Source organism: Pecten maximus, chromosome 14 (assembly GCF_902652985.1).
Source record: "Pecten maximus chromosome 14, xPecMax1.1, whole genome shotgun sequence".
In the NCBI taxonomy this organism is placed as follows: domain Eukaryota; kingdom Metazoa; phylum Mollusca; class Bivalvia; order Pectinida; family Pectinidae; genus Pecten; species Pecten maximus.
This window is the reverse complement of record NC_047028.1, coordinates 29,607,191-29,630,770: the sequence shown is the minus strand read 5'-3', so window position 1 is coordinate 29,630,770 and position 23,580 is coordinate 29,607,191. Positions and strand designations below refer to the sequence as shown.

General features: G+C 36.8%; 1 protein-coding gene across 3 annotated transcripts in view; it reads left to right on the top strand.

Moving 5' to 3' along the window:
- The window catches only part of LOC117342863 (methanethiol oxidase-like), a 35,603-nt gene that overhangs the window by 10,450 nt on the left and 1,573 nt on the right, over positions 1–23,580 (top strand). For 2 of the 3 annotated variants that reach the window (XM_033905147.1, XM_033905148.1), the window contains exons 2-11: positions 4,906–5,075; positions 6,870–7,055; positions 7,841–7,961; positions 8,697–8,873; positions 9,588–9,769; positions 10,528–10,606; positions 12,924–13,045; positions 13,183–13,248; positions 15,698–15,843; positions 19,738–20,141. In XM_033905147.1, the coding sequence (XP_033761038.1) occupies positions 4,906–5,075; positions 6,870–7,055; positions 7,841–7,961; positions 8,697–8,873; positions 9,588–9,769; positions 10,528–10,606; positions 12,924–13,045; positions 13,183–13,248; positions 15,698–15,843; positions 19,738–19,927 (1,439 nt within the window). In that variant the 3' untranslated portion in view covers positions 19,928–20,141. Of the gene's footprint in view, positions 1–4,905; positions 5,076–6,869; positions 7,056–7,840; positions 7,962–8,696; positions 8,874–9,587; positions 9,770–10,527; positions 10,607–12,923; positions 13,046–13,182; positions 13,249–15,697; positions 15,844–19,737; positions 20,142–23,580 lie in introns of those variants that run through there. The other variant, XM_033905149.1, reaches the window with a different exon arrangement.

Below are 23,580 nucleotides of genomic sequence, written 5' to 3'. Positions count from 1 at the left end.
TGCAGATATCGAATAGTTAAGCATTGCGCTTCCTGTTGAATTTGCCTCTGTCCAGTTGGCATTCATATTGACTTTTCAAATTTCAGTTGGCAGTTCATAAGCTGATGAACTCGCAACTGAATTGGTAGGGTTATATAGTGGCAGTGCCATACAATGGTAAATATTATGTTGATGGTGAAATCATACCACATCATGAAATTGAAATATGTTGTGAAACCAAATCAAATAATGCTGATATCAGATAATATAATGATAAAATCAAATCATATATAGATGTAATCATATAATAAAATGAAAATATCAATTCATATAGTATTTTGTGCAATTTGTGACAGCTATGGCGTTCCATAGTAATATTTTACGTTTGATACAAGATTGCCGATATTTTGATACCTTTTAATGTCAGAAAAGGTGTGAAGGTGACATTGCCAAACATAAAAAATTATCATTATAGTGAATTTTTCTTATACACCTATTAAACAGTCTATATCCATTTTGTTCAGTAGGCAAACTTGAATGCTGACAAAAGATGAGCTTGACATCAATTCATGATCGATTTATTAAACATGGCTATAACGCTGAAAAATTCTTGGATCATAACATCATTTCTAAAAAACAAATTAAAAAGAATGATAATAATGGCCATATGATTAAGCGATATTTATAAATGGCAGTTTCTGTTTTGAAGCGTTTTGACAATATGACTAGACAATCCACCTCCATTGGAAATTTATGGTCGGTGATATATTGACGATAGTACATCGCATGTGTGTTAACCAGATGTTCCAGAGTAGTTTTAATGTCACTAACAAAATATCCGGTTATGTTTGTAAGGGAATGTGTTAAATATTGCGCGTTTTTTCTTCACGCAAGCTAATGCTAATGTGGGAATTCGACTGTGCATTATTAAACCCAGCTGTTTGAAATTGGCATAACTTTATTGGACTGTTTGTCAGAAGTACATCGTTACAGGGGACTGAAAAGGGGTCCCCTTAAAAACCGTTTCCTTTTGTCTATGTATTCTACATAACACAATGTAAACTGACCCGTTTCCCCGATTCGAACACTTAAAGTTTTAATCTTTTATTTTTTTTTTTATTTTTTTCTCGAATTGCAGTAAATCGCTAAACCCGAGGTCCAGCACGAAGAAGGTCAATCAGGAATAAGTTTTATGTCTTAAAAATATCCACATGTCTACTCATACGATGCCATTGACCAGTCCGTGTAGTGATCACTTCTGAGTATAATAAGTACGTGAAATTAAAATCTTTCGGAACTATCAGAGGATCTTAACTGTGGAAGACATTCGTGTTATTGCTATTTCTTTAGAAGTGCTTGAAGGATTTTACTCATACTTCAAATGTTGGTTTCTCTTGTTCCATAGTTGTACCCATTTCATTTCGAGTTTGATCTAGCAAACAAAATGGCCGCAAGGCAGCTATCTTTAATTTTGACAGTACATGATTGTTATCGCTATTTCTCGAGAAGTACTGGATTTTCCCCCCTCAAACTCCATATATATATGTAGGTTCCCTTGGTTCTTAGTTTTGGCCATTGTATTTTGAGTGTGATCCAAAAAACAACATGACCGCCGGGTGGCCATATATCATTTTGACTGTTTGTGATTGTTATCACTATCTCCTAAGACCTTCTCAAACTTCATATACAGGTTTTTCTTATGACAATTCTGAGTCTGATCAAGAAAACACAGTAGCTGTATGGTTAAGTTTAGCATTGCTTTTCTTTCTAATTCACAGAAAGTTCTTCTTTTGTTCTTCTTATGCCTCATTTGAAGGTTCCCCTGGATATCAAATTTACATAGAAACAATGAAGAGTTTTCAATGGTAGGTGATGAGATTCCTCTCGGTCTCTTGTTATTGACTGTGGTATATCATGGCTACATAACAGAACCAAAAGCTTCATTTACAAGGACGAACCCTCAACCAAGTGAGGTAGTCTTTAGTGATATATCAGGAAGAGAACAGTTATTTAGAATTAAGTTGATTTCTACCATCATGTAACAGAGGCAGCAGGTACAACCCTTTCCAAAAATAGCTTTTATGCTTGTGGATTTCCAGCGAACTCCATCTACTGTGCAGTTCATTTTTTTTTTTTTTTTTTTTTTATTTTTCAAAATTTTTACATGTTATCACTATCTCCTTTCTTTTCCCACACACGCTTAATATTCTATTGGTTTTTTCCAAATTATACTTTTTGATACAAGATAATCAATGAATATCAATAAAAGATATCCAATCATTCTTACACTAATTTTTAATTACTATTTAGAAATCGCCATTTCATATATATTTTTCTCTGTATAGTTACAATATATGCACATGGTAGGCTTATTCTTGAAAATACTTGAAAATAATCAGTCAAAATTCCAAATCTAAATTTTATGATTGTTGAGTATGTTTTAAGCTCGTTAGAACCCAAGCACAGTGAGAGAAAAGAAAGATAGAACAAGAAATGTAAGGAAATAGAAAAAGAAGAAAGTTTACATTTAGAAAGAGAAAGCAAGAGAGAGGGAAAGGGAAGGGTCAGACTTAAACACTAAAAACATGATCATTTAAACCACTGTAAACACATAATTTCATATTACCACAATGTATGAGATAAAGGTCTATATAAGATCAAAATTATTTATATTACGACAAGTATACCTAGTCTAATTATAGGTTAAGAAAGGTCAAATTCTACCAAATTTTGCCATTTATTCCACTCAAAAGTAAATTTATTAAAAACTTTCTCTCCTTTGCCCACAGCAATAAACTTCTGCAGTTCATTGTTACCTTAATTATTGGACTCTACTCCATAGATCTAAGTTAGAAAAATTGTGCTTACACGCCGAATGTGATACATGATTAAAACATTCTATCTTTCCCGAGCAATGGCTTTTGAAATTCTGATGTCATACTTCCGTTTTCTTAATGATGGACCATTTCTTATGACCCAACTTAATATCTCAGTCGGTTAGAGCGCCGGACACGCAAGTTAAGATGAAGGTCAGAGGCCCGTAGTTAGACGCTTCCTACCCGTGTCGGTTTGTGTTTCTCGGGAAGCTGATATACGGGCCGGTCTGTGCTGTTGTGATTGTGTCCTTGGACAAGAGGCTTTACCCTAGTGATTTATGGATGGCTGTCGATGGGCCCACCGTATGTTATTCAGTGAGGTAGTCACCAGGTAATAAAAGAAAACCCCGCCGCAAAATGACCCCAGCGGTTCACAGGGCGATTTACCCGGCAAACAAATAAACAAACAAGTGGCTTTTTGTTTGCTACTTGTTTGCGAATAGAACAATAGACTGAAAAAATGACAAATAAAAGTCCGCCAACAGTTGCACATAACTTGATTAACAATTCTTAACTTTAACTTTAACAGTCATACATTTCTGATGAATTCGTTCACACTCATGACCGAGTGAACGTGACTGAGAATACGCCGAACGCCCCATCAGTAATATCTATCTAGCTATCGTGTCCTATATAATCTTATCTGGGTTAGTTGTGTAGTGTAGGAAAGCAAACAATAACGAGATATGGCGATTGATATTTACGCCTTAAATAAATTTTAATATTAGCATAACCTTGATTAATCTAGCGGACATTTTGAAGTACGTAAATATATACTTTAAAGGCACAAAGTGTCATTATACGGTATTGATCACGTGTTTGTCAGAAGCCGGTTAAATATACATTTAATCATCGTTACTTATCCCTGACAACCTTGTGCATGTTTATCGTATAATAAATCCAGAAGGGGGCCTCAAAGTGGGCTTACTAAAGAATTGCGGTTTTTGTACGATCTTTTACTGGGACCGCGATTATATTGAAACAACAAATCTAATTAACCAGCCCAATATTTACATTCGGACCGTGATGTTTGTTTGTTCTTTATGTCATCTACATTAACTCTTTCTGTTTTTGTTTCACCGTTTTAACCCCGGTTGACATTAAATCCTAAACAGTTGACTTCAGGTTATTACAGGCGTCGTAAGTTAATCATTGGACCATGTCATGAGAAAATTGAAGAATTACGGCTAGACATTTGACAATCTTCAGACAAATCATCCCGAACGATCACTTTTCGGATGTTTATCTGTTGAAAAAGACTAAGTTCGCTGCATAATTTTTTAATTTCGCCGCCGCGAAATGTTTTTGATCTATGACAAAATGTCTGTTTTTGTATCAGCTTGAAAAGATTGTAAAAAGCACACTCAAGATATCTGAATAGGAAGGTGCAGTAGTTCAATATTTGAATGAATTTTTAATGATTGTAAATTGTGCATTTCAAACTACCGTCAAACATGAATTGAGAACCGTGTCAAATTTCAAATGGATACAATACAACAAAAATACTTTTACTTTCTAAATTGAAACTGAGACCGAAAATTGTAACTGTCACAAAGAAGGATTTGTGATATTTAAACATACAGACAACAGTGGTAGGGTGGGACAGTTGTAACACACACTCGCCTTTCACGGCCTTAAGCGGCCGGGGTTTGATTCCACGATTTAACGTGTAAAGGTACGGGGTCATCTGCCCTACCCCGTCGGTGGTCTCAGAGTAGATTCTTAGGACGGTTACTCCCACTGTAAGACCCGCCACACCCATCCGCCCGCTTCCATCCGGGCCAACAAGAGCGATTAATATAAGTAAATATTTTTTTTGCAATTATCGCGAAATAAAGTTTGCATTTACAGACGAAAGCAAGTGTGCCACCGACAACCATTAAAAACGTCCAAAGTCAGACCACGGTCTAGAATCCATGTTTTGTATAAATTCAAAGAGCTGAAAATGTATGTATATACCAAATCGCAAGAATTGATACGTTGGCATGAAATAAACACACAAATCTCGGTAAAATGTCTAAACGCTGTATGTACAAATTTGTCGTTACAGCATGTTGTGAAGGAGGCCCGGGGTATGCTACCCCCCTCGAAGCCATGACGAAGGCTCCCAGGGAGGAGATTGTGTACATCCCCTGTATCATCCCCCCGGAGAGGCGTGGTAAACAGCCAGACTACCTTGTAACCGTGGACGTCAACCCGGCATCCCCTACCTACAGCCAGGTAAGTTAAACCAGACACAGGTTACTAATCACAGGTATACGGAATTTAAATCAGTGACAGGTAACCAGGAAGCTAAATTTATTCCCTGGCGCATACCTCTAGACGAGTAAAACATTTAAAAAAAAAAAAGAAATGACCCGTTTTTATTGTAAGAAAATTGTAATGATAAGACTGCCATACCATCGTTGGGGTGTCGTTTGTCAGCTCACCTCATGACAAAGGAAGCCGACGAGGTTGAAGACGATGGATTTGGATGCATAGGATGAGCTTAGGGTATTTACGAATTTCTACATCACAGAAGGAGGCCGCTTTAGATCTAGAGGTTTCATGGTGATAAGTTGTGTGTTTTGAAATATAACTGGTATTGTGCAATCTCCGTTCCAACAGTCTTTGGTACGGCTTCACTCACACATACATATATATTTATATATAGTTTAATTTTGCTTGTAACAAGCATTTTCATTGGCTCAAAAAATTATGTTATCATCTCATAACATAACATGACGTCAGCGGAGTAATCGTTGTTCACGGGATTTTGTATTTATCGATGTGTTTTTAAATATCTGGAGCAAAAACATGTTAAACTTAATGAAAATTGTTCTTATCGTTGTTAATTAAATTATGAGGGTTAACTGTAATATTGTTTTACGTTATTGAGCAATAACACAAAAAAACTGGGGTGTACTCTTTTCACAAACCGCTTCAGAGTACACCCCAAGTTTTTGTGATATTGCTCAATAACGTAAAAGAATATTACAGTTAACCCTTAAATAAAGAAAAAAAAAACAATCAAAAGTTTTTAAAAGGGTTTCCTTGAATGTGAGTACCGATGTTCTTCTAATATCTCTTCAGTTTCCTATTAAGATACTGATGAACAGATTACAATAAAAAGTGACTGTTTTTTATGGAGGAATTTCAATTTTGAATCATCTTGGTGTCTTTAACTGATAATACTAGGACATCCGGAGTTGGCAGCCCTCCTCACATAGAGTTAACCTCTATGAGAGAAGGACTGACAAACTACCAAAGTTGTTTCACAGACCACCTCATAGGACTATCAAGCTTGATCGCTAAATCTAGTTAATAGTGGTACATTGCCAACACGCATACACTGCAAAATGCATTAAATGACATAAACAATATAGATATATTGAAGAATTAACTATATTTTTATGTTATGGAATTTTAACACAAACAAACAAACGGAGTGTACTCTTATCATAAACAGCTTCGCGGTTTTGGATGAAAGAACATTCTGAATTTTGTATAATAAATCCATGATATGAAAAAAGATATTGAAGTTACTCCTTATTATATGAATATTCACTTCATTGATGGATTCTTTTCTCTTACAGATCCTTACGCTTCTCAATCCTCCAATCAAAATTGACGTTATAAGCCAATGAAAATGATTGTTACAAATAAGATAAAATTATTATTTAATTAACACAAACATATGAAACAATAACTGCGTCCTACAATGATCGATCATAAAATATAGAGCCGAATTACGATCATATAATTCTTGGGGATGCAATCAATTATTTATCAACATTAAAAGGAATCAAAAAAGACTATAAGATATTTAGGATGGGATAGTATTCTTAGTTATGTAAATTTATATTTTGTATAAATTATACAACAGCTTGTTGATTCCATTCGATCTTAATCACTCTTTGTTTGAGACGTAACTACTATTCCTTCGATCGAGATCGAATTGATACCACATTCAATGATGAAATAAATATCTCACAGTAAAATGCTCAGATTATACAGAATTGTGAATGTTTCCAGGTAATACACCGTTTGCCCATGCCCAATCTGAGTGACGAAGTACATCACACCGGCTGGAACACGTGCTCCAGTTGCCATGGTGACAAGACCCAAACAAGGGATAAACTAATCCTACCATGCGTCAACAGTGACAGAATATATGTAGTGAACGTTGGGGAAACTCCACGGGCCCCAACACTTGAAACGGTGAGTTAGAAACGGAATAATATTTCATATGGATAAAAGGATAAATAGGAATAGAAAATCCATGACCGACCTTATATCAAACACAATTGTATAGCGCGCATCCTGACAGTATTATGAATAATTATGATTAATGAACTGCTTTCAAAGATATCGATAGCTTTAATTTAAATTTGCCTACTAGGAAATAATATGGAGTGGGTCATGTTAGGACATTTAAATTGTTACCCGAACGGCATCTAGTACACGTAGCTGTGTATGTGTTGTCATTTTACTGTCTAGTGAAACATTTAAGTAATACGATCGTAAAATACCACGCCGCCGTCTATCACATTTATTGAACTTGCTAGCACTGTAACTAGAAATGTACTATATATAGCGACAATGTCGGTTATCGCCTGCAGTTTGTTTGTGCCGATTTGATAAACTGATCAGCGGACTTAATTATATAAAGGCAACAGTGTGTTTACCGAGAGTTGTCGTTCCTTACTTTATTTAGCCGTTCATTGAAATAAAAGGGAGTGTCAGGAACGATAACTCCGACTAGAAATTACTATATTAAGTCATTGAGGGATTGCTTATGTGTATAAGAGCCCTATTTATGTGTGATTATTTAATATATGTATTGAGCCCTGATTATGTATAAAAATATATTACATAGTGTCGAGCCCTGCATGGTTATGTATATTATAAAGTACTGGCACCTGTTTTTCTTTGTATCATAAACAATATGTGCCCTTGTTATGTATATTATAAAGATTTGAGCCAAGGTTATGTATATATTGCAGAGTATTGAACCCTGGGAAATGCACGAAAAATGCGGTCTTGGAGCTCCACATACGTCACATTGTCTGGCCAACGGGGATATCATGATCAGCTGTATGGGGGACCCGGATGGAAATGGAAAAGGTTAGCGCACGTAGATACGATATCAACGCATTACCAATGTCAAACACTACCTTAATACAATTTGTTGGCCTGTACCGGGCATGCGTTCTAATACTATGGTATATGCGTTATAATTAGTTTTCTAGACTTTGTTTCATGAAGAAGAGTTCATATATACTGTACCTATTTTATTGCGATTCTTGATCGAACATTAAATATCAAAACATATTTGTAATTTACAGCATAGAAAGTGGACGAAAAATCTTTCGCGACAGTTAGATTAAAAACTCTACATAAGAAAATATAACAAGACCTTCATTGTAAGAAAATGGATAAACAGACGTTCGAGATACTAAGATTTAAAACTCTACATAAGAAATTATAACGAGACCTTCATTGCAAGTTCGGAAGCATGCTCAAATTGAGTATTGTGATCGCTGTAACGTAATCATGGTTGTATTATCAAGCAGAGAAGTTGATTTCTATTTTTAACAATATTCAAAAAAATATGTTCATTGTAATACATCAAATGCTGAGTTAATGCTAAAAAATGAAAGAGTATCTGGCGAAAAAGTGAAAAAAGAAAATAACGAAATAGAATAAATATAGAAATGACCTTTATAATACAGCTATTCAATGCATATAGTGTCGATGATTGTGAATCAAATCGCACAAATATTCCAGTACCAATGGCGTCAGCTGTTATGAATTGGAAAGGTAAGGAAATAAAATTCAATTTACCTTGTTCTGTTGTAGGTGGTTTTGTGCTTGTGGACGGAAAGACGTTTATCATCAAGGGTAACTGGGAGAAAGAGAATACCAAATTCGGATACGACTTCTGGTACCAACCCTACCACAACGTCATGATCAGTACGGCATGGGGCGCTCCAAGATGTTTCCGGGAGGGATTTAATCCGGCCGACGTTGCGAAGGGTCAGTTTATAGATATCAATGAGTAATTTTATTTACGAGTATACAAGTCGAAACTACACTGTAATTCGCATTTATTTAAGATTTCGCGGAACATCACATTGTAAAAATTTTGCAGCAAACACTTAAATACATTTGTTTGGTTCCATTATTATTCGCTGGGTGCTTATTTTTAGTTATATCTACTATTCGCGAATATAGCATAATTAAATCATAGGCAAATATTACCAACCATGCAGTAACTGAACTATAAAGCATTGGATGCAATAATTTTTAGAAATCTACAACAACTTATATCCTTCTACAAGTGGCTCAACCAACAGGCAAGATAGTTTTGCAATTGCTGATGTTTAGCTTCTGCTATGTATGTTGCAATAAATGGTGTCCATTTTTACTGTCAGTATGTTATAGTAAGTTTATTGTCACCTGCTTCGAAAAAAGGTGGAAATTTCGACAATGATGGCAAAACTTTGATATTGCAAGATTCAACATTAACAAAAAAGCACAATTATGTCAAAGGATACCAGAAGTGAAACCAATTTGATTTACCAATGTCTATGTTTCTAGATAACTATCACAAAAGATCAGCAATAACTCGGTTTATAATTTGTTGTTTTAATTTCATTCGAGTATGACGAATCTTTAAGTTGATGACAACAAGTGCGTCGTACACAAATTAACAGTGAATGATCTATGGGGTTGTCTCATTGTTATCAGGTGACTATGGAAGTCAACTTAACGTCTGGGATTGGACCACACATGAACTTGTGCAAACCATAGAGCTCGGATCGGAAGGACTTATTCCGCTGGAGATCCGATTTCTACACGATCCTTTAGCTACGGAGGGGTACGTCGGCTGTGCCCTCAGCGCTGCCATCTTCCGCTTCTACAGGAAAGAGGTGAGTTATACCTACAGTATAACAAAATTACAAATATATCAATTGATAGCGTGTGTGATATTGATACATTGTGTATGTCTTTCAGCTACATTTAAAAAATGCATTGTCAAACTTCACCGGGAACCTAGTTTTGTTTGTTCATTATACTTCACAACTATTTATCTAGTATTTACCTACGAGTCGTTCCACAAAATTGCTTATTTTTTTACCGGACAAACGAAACTGGTGGAAAGATCAATAAAATACTATATTAACGTGATATGTTGCGGAAAATACCGAATATGGCCGATCGCCTGTATAAAAATACCAAGAATGACGCATTTCTTTAACTAGCGTTCTTTCTTTTAACCAATCAAATCAGACATTAGAAGTACGTAGAAGAATTATTTTGCTTTATTTATGGATCTACATATTGCATAGTTACATTATAAAATATTGTAATACCGTTTGTTACATTATACAATATTGTAATACCGTTTGTTACATTATACAATATTGTAATACCGTTTGTTACATTATAAAGTATTGTAATACCGTTTGTTACATTATACAATATTGTAATACCGTTTGTTACATTATACAATATTGTAATACCGTTTGTTACATTATACAATATTGTAATACCGTTTGTTACATTATACAATATCGTAACACCGTTTGTTACATTATACAATATTGTAATACCGTTTGTTACATTATACAATATTGTAATACCGTTTTGTCAAACTCGTTCGAAGTATTCTTTTCTTTACCGGCAGGACCGCACTTGGGCCGCCGAGAAGGTCATCCAAGTAGCCCATAAAAAGGTAGAAGGTTGGGCTCTCCCTGATATGCCAGGTAAGTGTCGTTGGTAGTTGTCAGCATGTTTTAGCAATGTTTTTGTCAATTACACTATCGAAATGATGAGTTATTCAACTTAAAAATGATGGATTTAGTAATCTATAGGACGTTTGTATTCACACAATCCAGACTTTTCCTTCGACCTATATTTTGTTTTGTTCGGCTGCGTCCAAGTTATCAAAATAAAGGCCCCTACAATCACTGACGTGTCTTTTTTAATCAAACATAGATTCAATGATCCAAGACACAAGTAGGAAGGAGAGTTTATAAAATGTCCATTTTACACCCTCCCACTTTGACTCCCCCACTTTTCTATTAGCCCAAACGAAATCGGACGTTTTGAACAATATACAACATGTAGCTGATCTTAAGTATATTCATGCAAAACATTAACCTCACATCCAATGCATGTATTACATTATTAGCAAGCCGTCGCCATTAAACCGCATATTTATCAGATCAATGGTGTCGGGCCTGCATTGAGCTGGGTTTTTTTTAATTTAAGTTTAAACTTTGTATCTTTCATTAAATTGAGATAAAAACCTAGCAAAAGTTAATGTACCTTTTCCTGGCATGAACTGATTTTAGAATAGATAACATTTCAAGGTGTGAGAGAATTTTGTAATATATTTGTTGCAAAATAGCACATGTTTAATGTATTGTGGTAAAGTGCAAGCTTTATTAGTTGAAAATGCGAGAAAAAAAAACCCACATGTTTAATGTATTGTGGTAAAGTGCAAACTTAACAGCCTGTATCCATTTATGTATACATTATAGTCAAACCCGTATCTATACCACGGTCGATAGGAGAGAGGAGAAGGTAAACAAACTGAAACGTGAATTTTATTGTATTGCAGACGAATATAATTTCATTATATAAGGAAGCCTTTGAAAATGTGTAACCTTCGCATCAACAACACACAGTGCATATGATACATTGTATTAATAATAGGATATATCACACAGAAACACATACGACGAAGGAAGACAAGTTTATGACTCGTGTCCTGACCGGGTACCGTGCTCACAATCAACAGCACATAATTGCCTAGCCAGAAATACCCACAGCTTATACCACTGCGCCACATCCACTTTCCTTAAAAGTACGCTTCAATGGCGCAGTGATGGTCGGCCTGATACCCTGACATGATAATGGTGGCAAATCGTCTTTTAGATGATATGAATACCTGGATCGTATTGTATATACATACATGGATGCGAATTGTTCACCTATTACATATACCCAACACAGTACAATTACGACCGGAAATTCAAATATTTAACCCCCTTGTGTATCAATATTAGAAAATATTGTATTAAAATATATTACAATGTACTATACAAATACTAAATCTGCGAAATTCATTCAACTTTTTATAAACAGGAAATTTTCATAACGATTACTCAAATTAAGAAGAAAAGTATCCTTGGTGTCAAAAAAAAACAACCCCAAAATATTCTGTTAAAAATGGAATCATTCTAACAAACCAGTGTTTCTAAAATGGCGGTTGCTACTACTACTAGCTCTTAAAGTTTCTTTCATTGGGAAGACTGATCCACGTGTTGTCAGTAAAAGATTGTCCGGTCCTGTCCTGTCCTGTCCTGTCCTGTCCTGTCCTGTGTCCTGTCCTCTATCATGTCCTCTATCCTGTTCTGCCCTGTTCTGTTCTGTCCTGTCCTGTCCTCTGTCCTGTCCTCTGTCCTGTCCTCTGTCCTGTCCTCTGTCCTGTCCTCTTTCCTGTCCTCTGTCCTGTCCTGTCCTGTCCAGTCCTCTGTCCTGTCCTGTCCTGTCCTGTCCTGTCCTGTCCTGTCCTGTCCTGTCCTGTCCTGTCCTGTCCTCTGTCCTGTCCTGTCCTGTCCTGTCCTGTTCTGTCCTGTCCTGTTCTGCCCTGTCCTGTTCCTGTCCTGTACTGTCCTGTACTGTCCTGTCCTCTGTCCTGTCCTCTGTCCTGTCCTGTCCTGTCCTCTGTCCTGTCCTGTCCTGTCCCGTCCTCTGTCCCGTCCTGTCCTGTCATGTCCTGTCCTATTTTTGACAATGTGCTTCAGTTAGGTGGCACTATAAAGTTGGCACATTCCAAACACACGCACACTCGCCACACGCATTAATCTCGCATACAGGGGAGGCCGTCCTTAAATGACCTTAACTGTTATAAGACGTTAAATAATACAAAACCAAACCGAACCACTCTCAATTCTTACGCTGCAGTCGTTTGTCTTAATGTATTATTTGTGATTTATGCATATATGCACTGTGAAGATAAATCGTTGGGTGAGATTAAATTGATGTCAACATTGTTTTGTACACTACATGCAGGTCTGATCACCGATATCCTCGTCTCCCTTGACGACCGGTTCCTCTACTTCAGTAACTGGCTCCATGGTGACGTCAGGCAGTATGACATCACTGACCGCCGTAATCCTAAACTCGTCGGACAGGTAGGCACTAAGAGAAACATAAACCGCCACACATAAAAATAAATAATATACATGTACACGGTAAGATTTAATCAATGATTACAGATCAACACTTGCTTACCATTTTAATCGCTGACGTCAAGTTTTTTTTATTATAGCTGTTCCTGGGAGGAAGTATTTGCAAGGACGGAAATGTCAAGGTCACTCAAGACAGTGAGTTGAAAGTAAGTGAATATGTGCAGGCGTATCAATAAATCAAAATCACACTAGACAAACGTTATTCCCCAGCATTCTTGATCCTTGGGTTTGTTGCTCCTCAAAGCTTTGAACCAAAATTGCTGTATATGTGCATGCTAACTTTCACTGTCAGGGCACTTGTGATCATATCTAAGATCAGCAGGCACCGATGAGGACAGATGATTTGTCACAGTATTAAAATCTACTAGCACATACTAATAACCAAATATGTTCTATACGATACAGTCTGTCTACAGAAATTATCTTAAAATGATTAATTTAAACCAAACACGATCCATTGTATTGGTGTGTTCCTGACATGATTTGTACTGTTGTCGACGTCCCATATGGATCCATCTAAAATAAACTCTTCCACAGTCGACCACGGTGTCATTTTCCCTGTGGATGCTTACAATTCCACGTTTGCGAACTGTGCGTTTATATTTAACTGAACACAGTACATCGTGAGCCAGGCCTTTCATTTCCTTGAATTATCAATCGTTTCACGACATATTGAAGTTTCCGCAATTGCTGTGTCTAACACCATTAATTGTACGTGTGCTAATATATCAGTTTAGCTATTAAATGTATTAGATTCAAAATGCAATAAACAACAGTGTGCTATAGAAGAAAAAAAATCAGTAAAATATTTGATTTCAAAATAATGCCCGTTTGTACATGCTACCCTAGTTAACGATTCTGTATTTGTTGGCGGGCCCTTTTACGCGTCTTCTGTAGTATGCCTTAGGTAGCACTTTAAAGCCGACATCCGTTCCGCGCTATCACAAGGACACATAAATACCACAGCCTCCTAAATTACACACATACACTACGCATGCATCTCGCAAACAGGGCAGGACGTCCTTAAATGACCTTAGCTGTTGATATAACAGGATAATAACTTTGAGCAATGAATGAATTTAATGGACGTTAAAATATTCATCAAAAGGCCTGGCCGACATTACCTTTATTCAACAGCATGTAACTTTATTCCCCACTGGTGTTAATGGCGTCCGAGTGGTATATTACGTAATTCATGTATCAAGTAGGCACCTGTGCGTTCACAACGTGAGTTAAATAAGTTTCTGAGAAAGTTTTCATAGCCGATATCACTGTAAGGATGTAGGAGCAGGCTATTTTGCCGCGCTCGTCTATAAAAAGGTTTTATATTACGTACATGCATGATTGCCTGTTGTCTAAGAAAACTAATGTATTATGTAAATTATTGCCTCACCCGACTAAGAACAGTTATATAGTATGTACATCATTGCCTCGCCCGACTAAGAACACTTATATATATTATGTACATTATTGCCTCGCCCGTCTAAGAACAGTTATGTATTATGTACATTATTGCCTCGCCCGTCTAAGAACAGTTATATATATTATGTACTTTACTGCCTCGCCCGTCTAAGAACAGTTATGTATTATCTACATTATTGCCTCGCCCGACTAAGAACAGTTATGTATTATGTACATTATTGCCTCGCCCGACTAAGAACAGTTATATATTATGTACATTATTGCCTCGCCCGACTAAGAACAGTTATATATTATGTACATTATTGCCTCGCCCGACTAAGAACAGTTATGTATTATGTACATTATTGCCTCGCCCGTCTAAGAACAGTTATGTATTATGTACATTATTGCCTCGCCCGACTAAGAACAGTTATATATTATGTACATTATTGCCTCGCCCGACTAAGAACAGTTATATATTATGTACATCATTGCCTCGCCCGACTAAGAACAGTTATATATTATGTACATTATTGCCTCGCCCGACTAAGAACAGTTACATATTATGTACATCATTGCCTCGCCCGACTAAGAACAGTTATATATTATGTACATCATTGCCTCGCCCGTCTGAGAACAGTTATACATGTATATTATATACATTATTGCCTCGCCCGTCTAATAACAGTATAGTATGTACATCATTCAGAATGGTATCAGACACAAACGAAGAATGCTTTTTGGTATCAAATTTCAGGTAGAGTACTAATTACATGTAATAGCACGTGACTGTTTTCCAATTCATTATTCAGGAACATTTAACTTATAACTCTTCGCCCAGCCCGTCTACTTGCGTTGTGAGGAATATGGAAGGCCGTTTTCACATTTGTTTAATTATTTAACCTATCTTCAAAAAGAAACATTTAGAATTGCAATAGTTATTTGCCTTTCAGCTGCAATTAATTTTACTCAGGTGGAGTGAAATTGTACCTATCTTAAAATATTGAGATTCTGTATCTATACCTAGGTTTTAGTCAATTGTTCCTTGGTTCAATTATTCAAAAATAGGTTCAAATAATTGAATTCATGTAAAACGGCATTCCATAAAGGAATGAAGAATTAAAACGCTTCATAACTAAATACTCGTGCAATCTCTAACATTCGATTTGACAAAATGTCTGTTATCTTATTTAGGAACAACCAGCGCCAGCCTACATCAAAGGTAACCGCATACTGGGTGGGCCTCAGATGATACAACTTAGTCTGGACGGGAAACGTCTGTACCTGACGACATCACTTTTCTCATCCTGGGACAAACAGTTCTACCCGGAACTCCTCAGGTAACACTCATCTTACTGTAGAGAAATATTATTTAAAGTAGCAATTCTTTCTAGATTTTCTACCTGGAACTCCTCAGGTAACACTCGTCTAACTGTAGAGAATTCCTTTTTAAGGGAGCCATTTTTTTTTAGATTTCTTTACCCGGAAGTCCTCAGGTAACACTCGTCTTACGGTAGAGAATTCTTTTTTAAGGGGGCCATTTTTTTAGATTGCTTTACCCGGAACTCCTCAGGTGATACTGTTCTCACTTAGGTGATTGATGATTAAGGAGTCGGCAAAATGATAAAAAGTTCCGAACTTCTATGGTAATGCGCGTTACTATTACAATAGCACACGGTCATATTGTCCACCCGGATCCCCTCGGGTAATACCTTTTCTAATAATGTGTACATTCACTGATATATATGACTGTGCATCAAGCCTAGTGCTTACTATCTTCAACAGTAACTAATGCATGTTTACATGTATCAAATATACAATGTATAATAACTATGAATATTTTAATTAGTTATATGCTTTATGGAACACTTAATTACTGGCCAATAATCATATGTATATGCACTAAGTCCATACTCTTCACTGCTGATTAAATCGCCTTTATGGAACGGTCCACTCATCTGATTCGTCGCTTTATATATTACATAGATATACTTTATTACTAATCGCTTTTGGTAAAAAAAATAACAACAATGTTTTATGCTTTAACTTGTATTATGTTATAACAAGTATCTAGGAGGGGGTCGTGGATCCTAAGGTCGAGATTAATTTACTCAGTTGTAGTACTGTTTTATAAAAGCTTGACATTGCATACAGATACACGTATGTACGGACTATTGGTAAGCCATGAAGGTAAATGTCAGACCTCAAGGTTTGTGTAGAGGGCGAATATCATAGTTCATTTTTGTGCAGTGCAGGAATATCATAGCCGGAAGTGGGTGTACAGGTCTGACGGGAGTAAAGGTATTGTCTTATAGTTCATAGTGGGAGTAGCGGTGGGGTGTCATAGTTCATGGTTGGAGTAAAGGTATTGTGTCATAGTTCATGGTGGGGGTAAAGGTATTGTGTCATAGTTCATGGTGGGGGTAAAGGTATTGTGTCATAGTTCATGGCGGGAGTAAAGGTATTGTGTCATAGTTCATGGCGGGAGTAAAGGTATGGTGTCATAGTTCATGGTGGGAGTAAAGGTATTGTGTCATAGTTCATGGCGGGAGTAAAGGTATGGTGTCATAGTTCATGGTGGGAGTAAAGGTATTGTGTCATAGTTCATGGTGGTAGTAGAGGTATTGTGTCATAGTTCATTACGGGAGTAAAGGTATTGTGTCATAGTTCATGGTGGGAGTAAAGGTATTGTGTCATAGTTCATTACGGGAGTAAAGGTATTGTGTCATAGTTCATGGCGGGAGTAAAGGTATTGTGTCATAGTTCATGGTGGCAGTAAAGGTATTGTGTCATAGTTCATTACGGGAGTAAAGGTATTGTGTCATAGTTCATGGTGGGAGTAGAGGTATTGTGTCATAGTTCATGGCGGGGGTAAAGGTATTGTGTCATAGTTCATGGTGGCAGTAAAGGTATTGTGTCATAGTTCATTACGGGAGTAGAGGTATTGTGTCATAGTTCATGGTGGGAGTAAAGGTATTGTGTCATAGTTCATGGTGGCAGTAAAGGTATTGTGTCATAGTTCATGCTGGGAGTAAAGGTATTGTGTCATAGTTCATGGCGGGAGTAGAGGTATTGTGTCCATAGTTCATGGCGGGAAGTAAAGGATATTGTGTCATAGTTCATGGTGGGAGTAGAGGTATATTGTGTCATAGTTCATGGTGGGAGTAAAGGTATTGTGTCATAGTTCATGGCGGGAGTAAAGGTATTGTGTCATAGTTCATGGCGGGAGTAAAGGTATGGTGTCATAGTTCATGGCGGGAGTAAAGGTATGGTGTCATAGTTCATAGCGGGAGTAAAGGTATTGTGTCATAGTTCATGGCGGGAGTAAAGGTATTGTGTCATAGTTCGTGGTGGGAGTAAAGGTATGGTGTCATAGTTCATGGTGGCAGTAAAGGTATCGTGTCATAGTTCATGGTGGCAGTAAAGATATTGTGTCATAGTTCATGGTGGCAGTAAAGGTATTGTGTCATAGTTCATGGCGGGAGTAAAGGTATTGTGTCATAGTTCATGGCGAGAGTAAAGGTATTGTGTCATAGTTCATTACGGGAGTAAAGGTAGGGGTGTCATAGTTCATTACGGGAGTAAAGGTATTGTGTCATAGTTCATTACGGGAGTAAAGGTAGGGGTGTCATAGTTCATTACGGGAGTAAAGGTATGGTGTCATAGTTCATGGTGGCAGTAAAGGTATTGTGTCATAGTTCATGGTGGGAGTAAAGGTATTGTGTCATAGTTCATGGCGGGAGTAAAGGTATTGTGTCATAGTTCATGGCGGGAGTAAAGGTATGGTGTCATAGTTCATGGTGGCAGTAAAGGTATTGTGTCATAGTTCATGGCGGGAGTAAAGGTATTGTGTCATAGTTCATTACGGGAGTAAAGGTAGGGGTGTCATAGTTCATTACGGGAGTAAAGGAATGGTGTCATAGTTCATGGTGGCAGTAAAGGTATTGTGTCATAGTTCATAGCGGGAGTAAAGGTATTGTGTCATAGTTCATGGTGGCAGTAAAGGTATTGTGTCATAGTTCATGGCGGGAGTAAAGGTATTGTGTCATAGTTCATTACGGGAGTAAAGGTATTGTGTCATAGTTCATGGCGGGGAGTAAAGGTATTGTGTCATAGTTCATGGTGGGAGTAAAGGTATTGTGTCATAGTTCATGGTGGGAGTAAAGGTATTGTGTCATAGTTCATGGTGGGAGTAAAGGTATTGTGTCATAGTTCATAGTGGGAGTAAAGGTATTGTGTCATAGTTCATGGTGGGAGTAAAGATGGGGTGTCATAGTTCATAGCGGGAGTAAAGATATTGTGTCATAGTTCATTACGGGAGTAAAGGTATTGTGTCATAGTACATGGTGGGAGTAAAGATATTGTGTCATAGTTCATGGTGGGAGTAAAGGTATTGTGTCATAGTTCATGGTGGGAGTAAAGATATTGTGTCATAGTTCATGGCGGGAGTAAAGGTATGGTGTCATAGTCCATTACGGGAGTAAAGGTATTGTGTCATAGTTCATGGTGGCAGTAAAGGTATTGTGTCATAGTTCATGGTGGGAGTAAAGGTATTGTGTCATAGTTCATAGCGGGAGTAAAGGTATTGTGTCATAGTTCATGGCGGGAGTAGAGGTGGGGTGTCATAGTTCATGGTGGGAGTAGAGGTGGGGTGTCATAGTTCATGGTGGCAGTAAAGTTATTGTGTCATAGTTCATGGTGGCAGTAAAGGTATTGTGTCATAGTTCATGGTGGCAGTAAAGGTATTGTGTCATAGTTCATAGTGGGAGTAAAGGTATTGTGTCATAGTTCATAGTGGGAGTAAAGGTATTGTGTCATAGTTCATAGTGGGAGTATAGGTATTGTGTCATAGTTCATGGTGGGAGTAAAGGTATTGTGTCATAGTTCATGGCGAGAGTAAAGGTATTGTGTCATAGTTCATGGCGGAGTAAAGGTATTGTGTCATAGTTCATGATGGGAGTAAAGGAATGGGGTGTCATACAGTACTGTAGTTCAAGGCGATGATGGAGGTCGGATATCACAGTTCAATGTTGGAATAGAAGTCGGATATCATAGTTTATTGCGGTAGCAGATAGCGGGTATCATTGTTCATTGCTAGAGTAGAGGGTAGATATCATAAGTCATGGTTGATGTAAAGAGCGGTTGTTAGATTGATGAAGTTGTCAGGTCCACGACCCTATAGTCACACGCAATACTTGCACATACTAACATTGCTTACATCCGGGCTATTACAGCAAGGGTACCATGATGCTTGCTATCGACGTTGACACAAGGAAGGGAGGACTCAAGCTAAACCCAAATTTCTTCGTGGACTTTGGAAAGGAACCAGGAGGCCCAGCTCTGGCTCACGAGATCAGATACCCAGGCGGAGACTGCACTTCCGATATCTGGCTCGCCAGTACTGCCCGCAAACCAAAACTTTAGTTTGTCTGATAACGGAAAGAGTGAATTTATATATTCAACATTGTACAGTATACAGAAAATATGTGATATCCAGAGTGTCATGCAGACATTTGTGATAAGCAAATCGCCAAGACTGGCTCAGTTATGGTTGTTGATGGGATATTGATACCAAAACGCAATTTGTTGAAGTTTACAAATACAAGAAACTGTTATGAATGAAATATTACAAAATATTTTAATGCCTTTGTTTTTTTATCCGAAATTGTACAGAAGATGGAGAACTTTGTCTTTGTGGAAGACTACCTTGGAATTTTACAAGGCAAATGCCCATTTTACTGTTTATATAATACAAAAAGCATATGAAGTCTATTGAAAAATATCCAACGGATGACGAGCTCTTGTGGAGAAAAGGGGCAGCTATTTATATTAAAAAAAAACACGCTTAAAATATTGATAATAAAATCATTAACATCGAAATTGATATTAAAAATTGATTTATTTATATTGAATAATGAACAAAATTAATTAATGCTAGTGAATGCTTTATTAATGAATTATTAATGTTGACTGAATACAGCATTTTTGAATATTGATAATTCATTTATTCATATTTATAACTTATTCATTAATGTTTAGAATAAAATCATTGATTTATTTTGATAAATGAATTATCAAGGAACTTTGTCGAGCAAAATTTGCTTGTCATACAATCTCACAGTATGGCATTATTGTACATTCCCTATGAAAAAAAGACACATATATTAGGTCAGTTTAAATTTCCCGGACTCTCCCTTGGATTTCCACAGGTCTAGCATGACTAACGTGTCATACAAAGGGGATTCATATGTGTTCTACAGTTGAATCAATATTTAGCATGAATTGTATCAATTCCTTAATTAACATTTGAATTGGTCACAATGTGTTCTTTGTATATTTTCCAATTTACATAAATCAAAACACTTTATCCTTCCTGTTTACACGGGTTTGGATAAACCAGTAACGAAGGAATTCCTTCCATCTTCACTAGCCAAGGGTTCATTTCATTTTTATGGATGTCCTATTGTTTGACAGTCAAAGTAAACACAGGGACTTGGTTCGAACTTCCTTCCCACGGTCCATATATATCAAATACATGTATATATGATATATTCGTGCCCCTGTGAGTGTAAGAAGTAATGGCAGGCTTACAAAGTTGTAGTACCGGATCGCTTGTCGACTATTTGTTGGGGGAAAATAGGGAGGACAATATTTCGGGAAACAGTTTCAGTATTTGATCAGTTGGTAGAGTTAGCTATGATAACCATAGACAATACGTTAGCGGCCAGTTTTGGTCAATTTGAAAGGTTAGTCACTTTTTGCTGGCAACGATCCATAACCCATTGTCCCCGCTAGGTGGAAATGGTAGTAGTAAATATGAAAACGAGGCTTAAGCCGCAAAAGGTAAATACGTGAACCCTTGGCTAGCGAAGATTGGTCCCTTCAGGAGTAAAGGGCGCTTTCTAAAGGTAATACACCTTCCCATTGAGAGGAGTCGTCTGAAAACGGTGACATATTAAGAAAGTCTGAAAATACTGTAACACGCATGCTAGTAACAACGAAAGTAACATTGTTGGTCAGTTTAAAAACAGTTTTACATCGTTAGGACGATCGACCTTTTTGATCTGATGATTTCATATACATGTAGAAAAGGTTTTAACAGACATCATATCTGAATGCCCTAAAATAATATGTCACTAAGCTACATTTATTGTTTCACGCTGGTGGTGGGACACAGCCAACATTTGTATTTCATGCTTGGTGCAGGATACAGCCATCATTTGCCAAACCATAATGATTAAAAGATAAAAACACTCCAACAGTTTACATTCATTTATAAATGCTGACGTCGGCTGTTAAATTGTAGCCACGAGGTGTTCGATGTTTCCAAGCAAGCGTTCATGAGTATGCAAATACAAAATATAGTAGCGTTGTTTATCTAGACCGGGTTATTCATTTATATACTTTATTTATTGGGATAATTCTGTAAAATAGCTGTCCTAAAGTACTAACATCATGTAGTGTTTGTGACCGTGACGTTACTCTGATACAACTGATGCTTGGTAAGGTAAGTAAAACTGTGTAATTGGAAAGAGAAGATTTATTTTTCATTTATTCAGCCACTGAAAGGTATTCACAAACTATAATATATTTTTTGTAATATTATAAATATAGTTGCACAATAACTGACAATATTAGGAATATATTTACTTATAAACTGTACATGTACATTGTATCTAATACCACTGGAATCTACAATGCTAGAAGTAATTTTTTTAACAGTCAAAAATTACATAATTTACTTACACAATTAATACAAATCAATATAACAAATTCCGAGAGTTAAGAACATTTTAGAGCTATGGAATACCAAATTTCCTTAAGCGATAGCGTCCTGCTCACAGATTTCTGTAGTCTATAAAAAATGTAGTTACAACTAATGCGTAACGTACAGTAATTTCGTAGTGGGACGACTGGTTCTTCCGTTATCAGTATAATGTGACCGGGTGGGGTGCCCTGCTGGATGTTATATACTTCAGTGAGGTAGCACTATCAAGTCGACATCAGTTCCACGCTATCACAAGGAGACTTACACGAATATACCGCAACCTCCCAAAACAAACTCATGCAATTCGCCCATTTACTCGTATACAGTGGATGCCGTCCTTAAGTGACCATAACTCTTAAACGTTAATCAGCGCAAACCAAACCAAACCATCTCATGGCAAGTACATTGTACCTAAATTATTTCAAGCAGGAGGCAGTAAGTAGAACGCTGTCGTTTATGGAATACCTTATTGAATGTCCAATAATGATATTTTTTTTTTCTGAAAAAGCGAGTTAATATTTTGATGACGTCCTACACATTCTAAAGATGTTTTCGTCTGCTATCTGATGTTGATGTTAATAATTGGTTTGATACTAATTAACATAACAATAGATAAATTATCATTACTCCATCGATAGGCCAGCTGTTACATGGATCTAGGTCAGAAATTAAAAAAAAATACAAATAATGATTCCACGAAAAAATTACTTAAATCCCACGTTCATTATTTCTAGTAAGACTACGAAAAGATCGAGACTTATTCAATTAGATAATTTAGGGTTATAGCTTAACAAATTGTAAAAGTTAAGCGTGTACTTGCAAGTACAATAAGAATCCCCTAGTTGCCTCCCTTTGTACGCGAACGGCGTTACGCACATATGTACACAGCGATTCTCAAAAGATGGAATGTGTACAGTTGATTCGAGGTGATGAAGTCTATATGATCATTTCCCTGATATTCAAACTAAGATACTAAAACATGTGTCGAGTAAATAGGATAATTGTCCACGTTGTCGCAAATACCCTTTAGGCCTTTTCAATTTGGATAATTTGACAACTGGATGTACAATTCTCCACAGGGATCCATTGATTTCTTATGGAATTGTGATGAGGTCAATATATTTCAAATTAACCTTGTGGGGAAATATTAACCGAGGCCGAGGTCAATATTATTCTACCAGGTCGATAAAACACCGTGTGTACCGAAATAAAATGTCATTTGTTTGTTCATGCACTTTGCTAAGGGAATCGATTTTAGTCTTGTATGAGTATATTATCTCAAAATGAACGTGCGTGCAAATGCAAATCA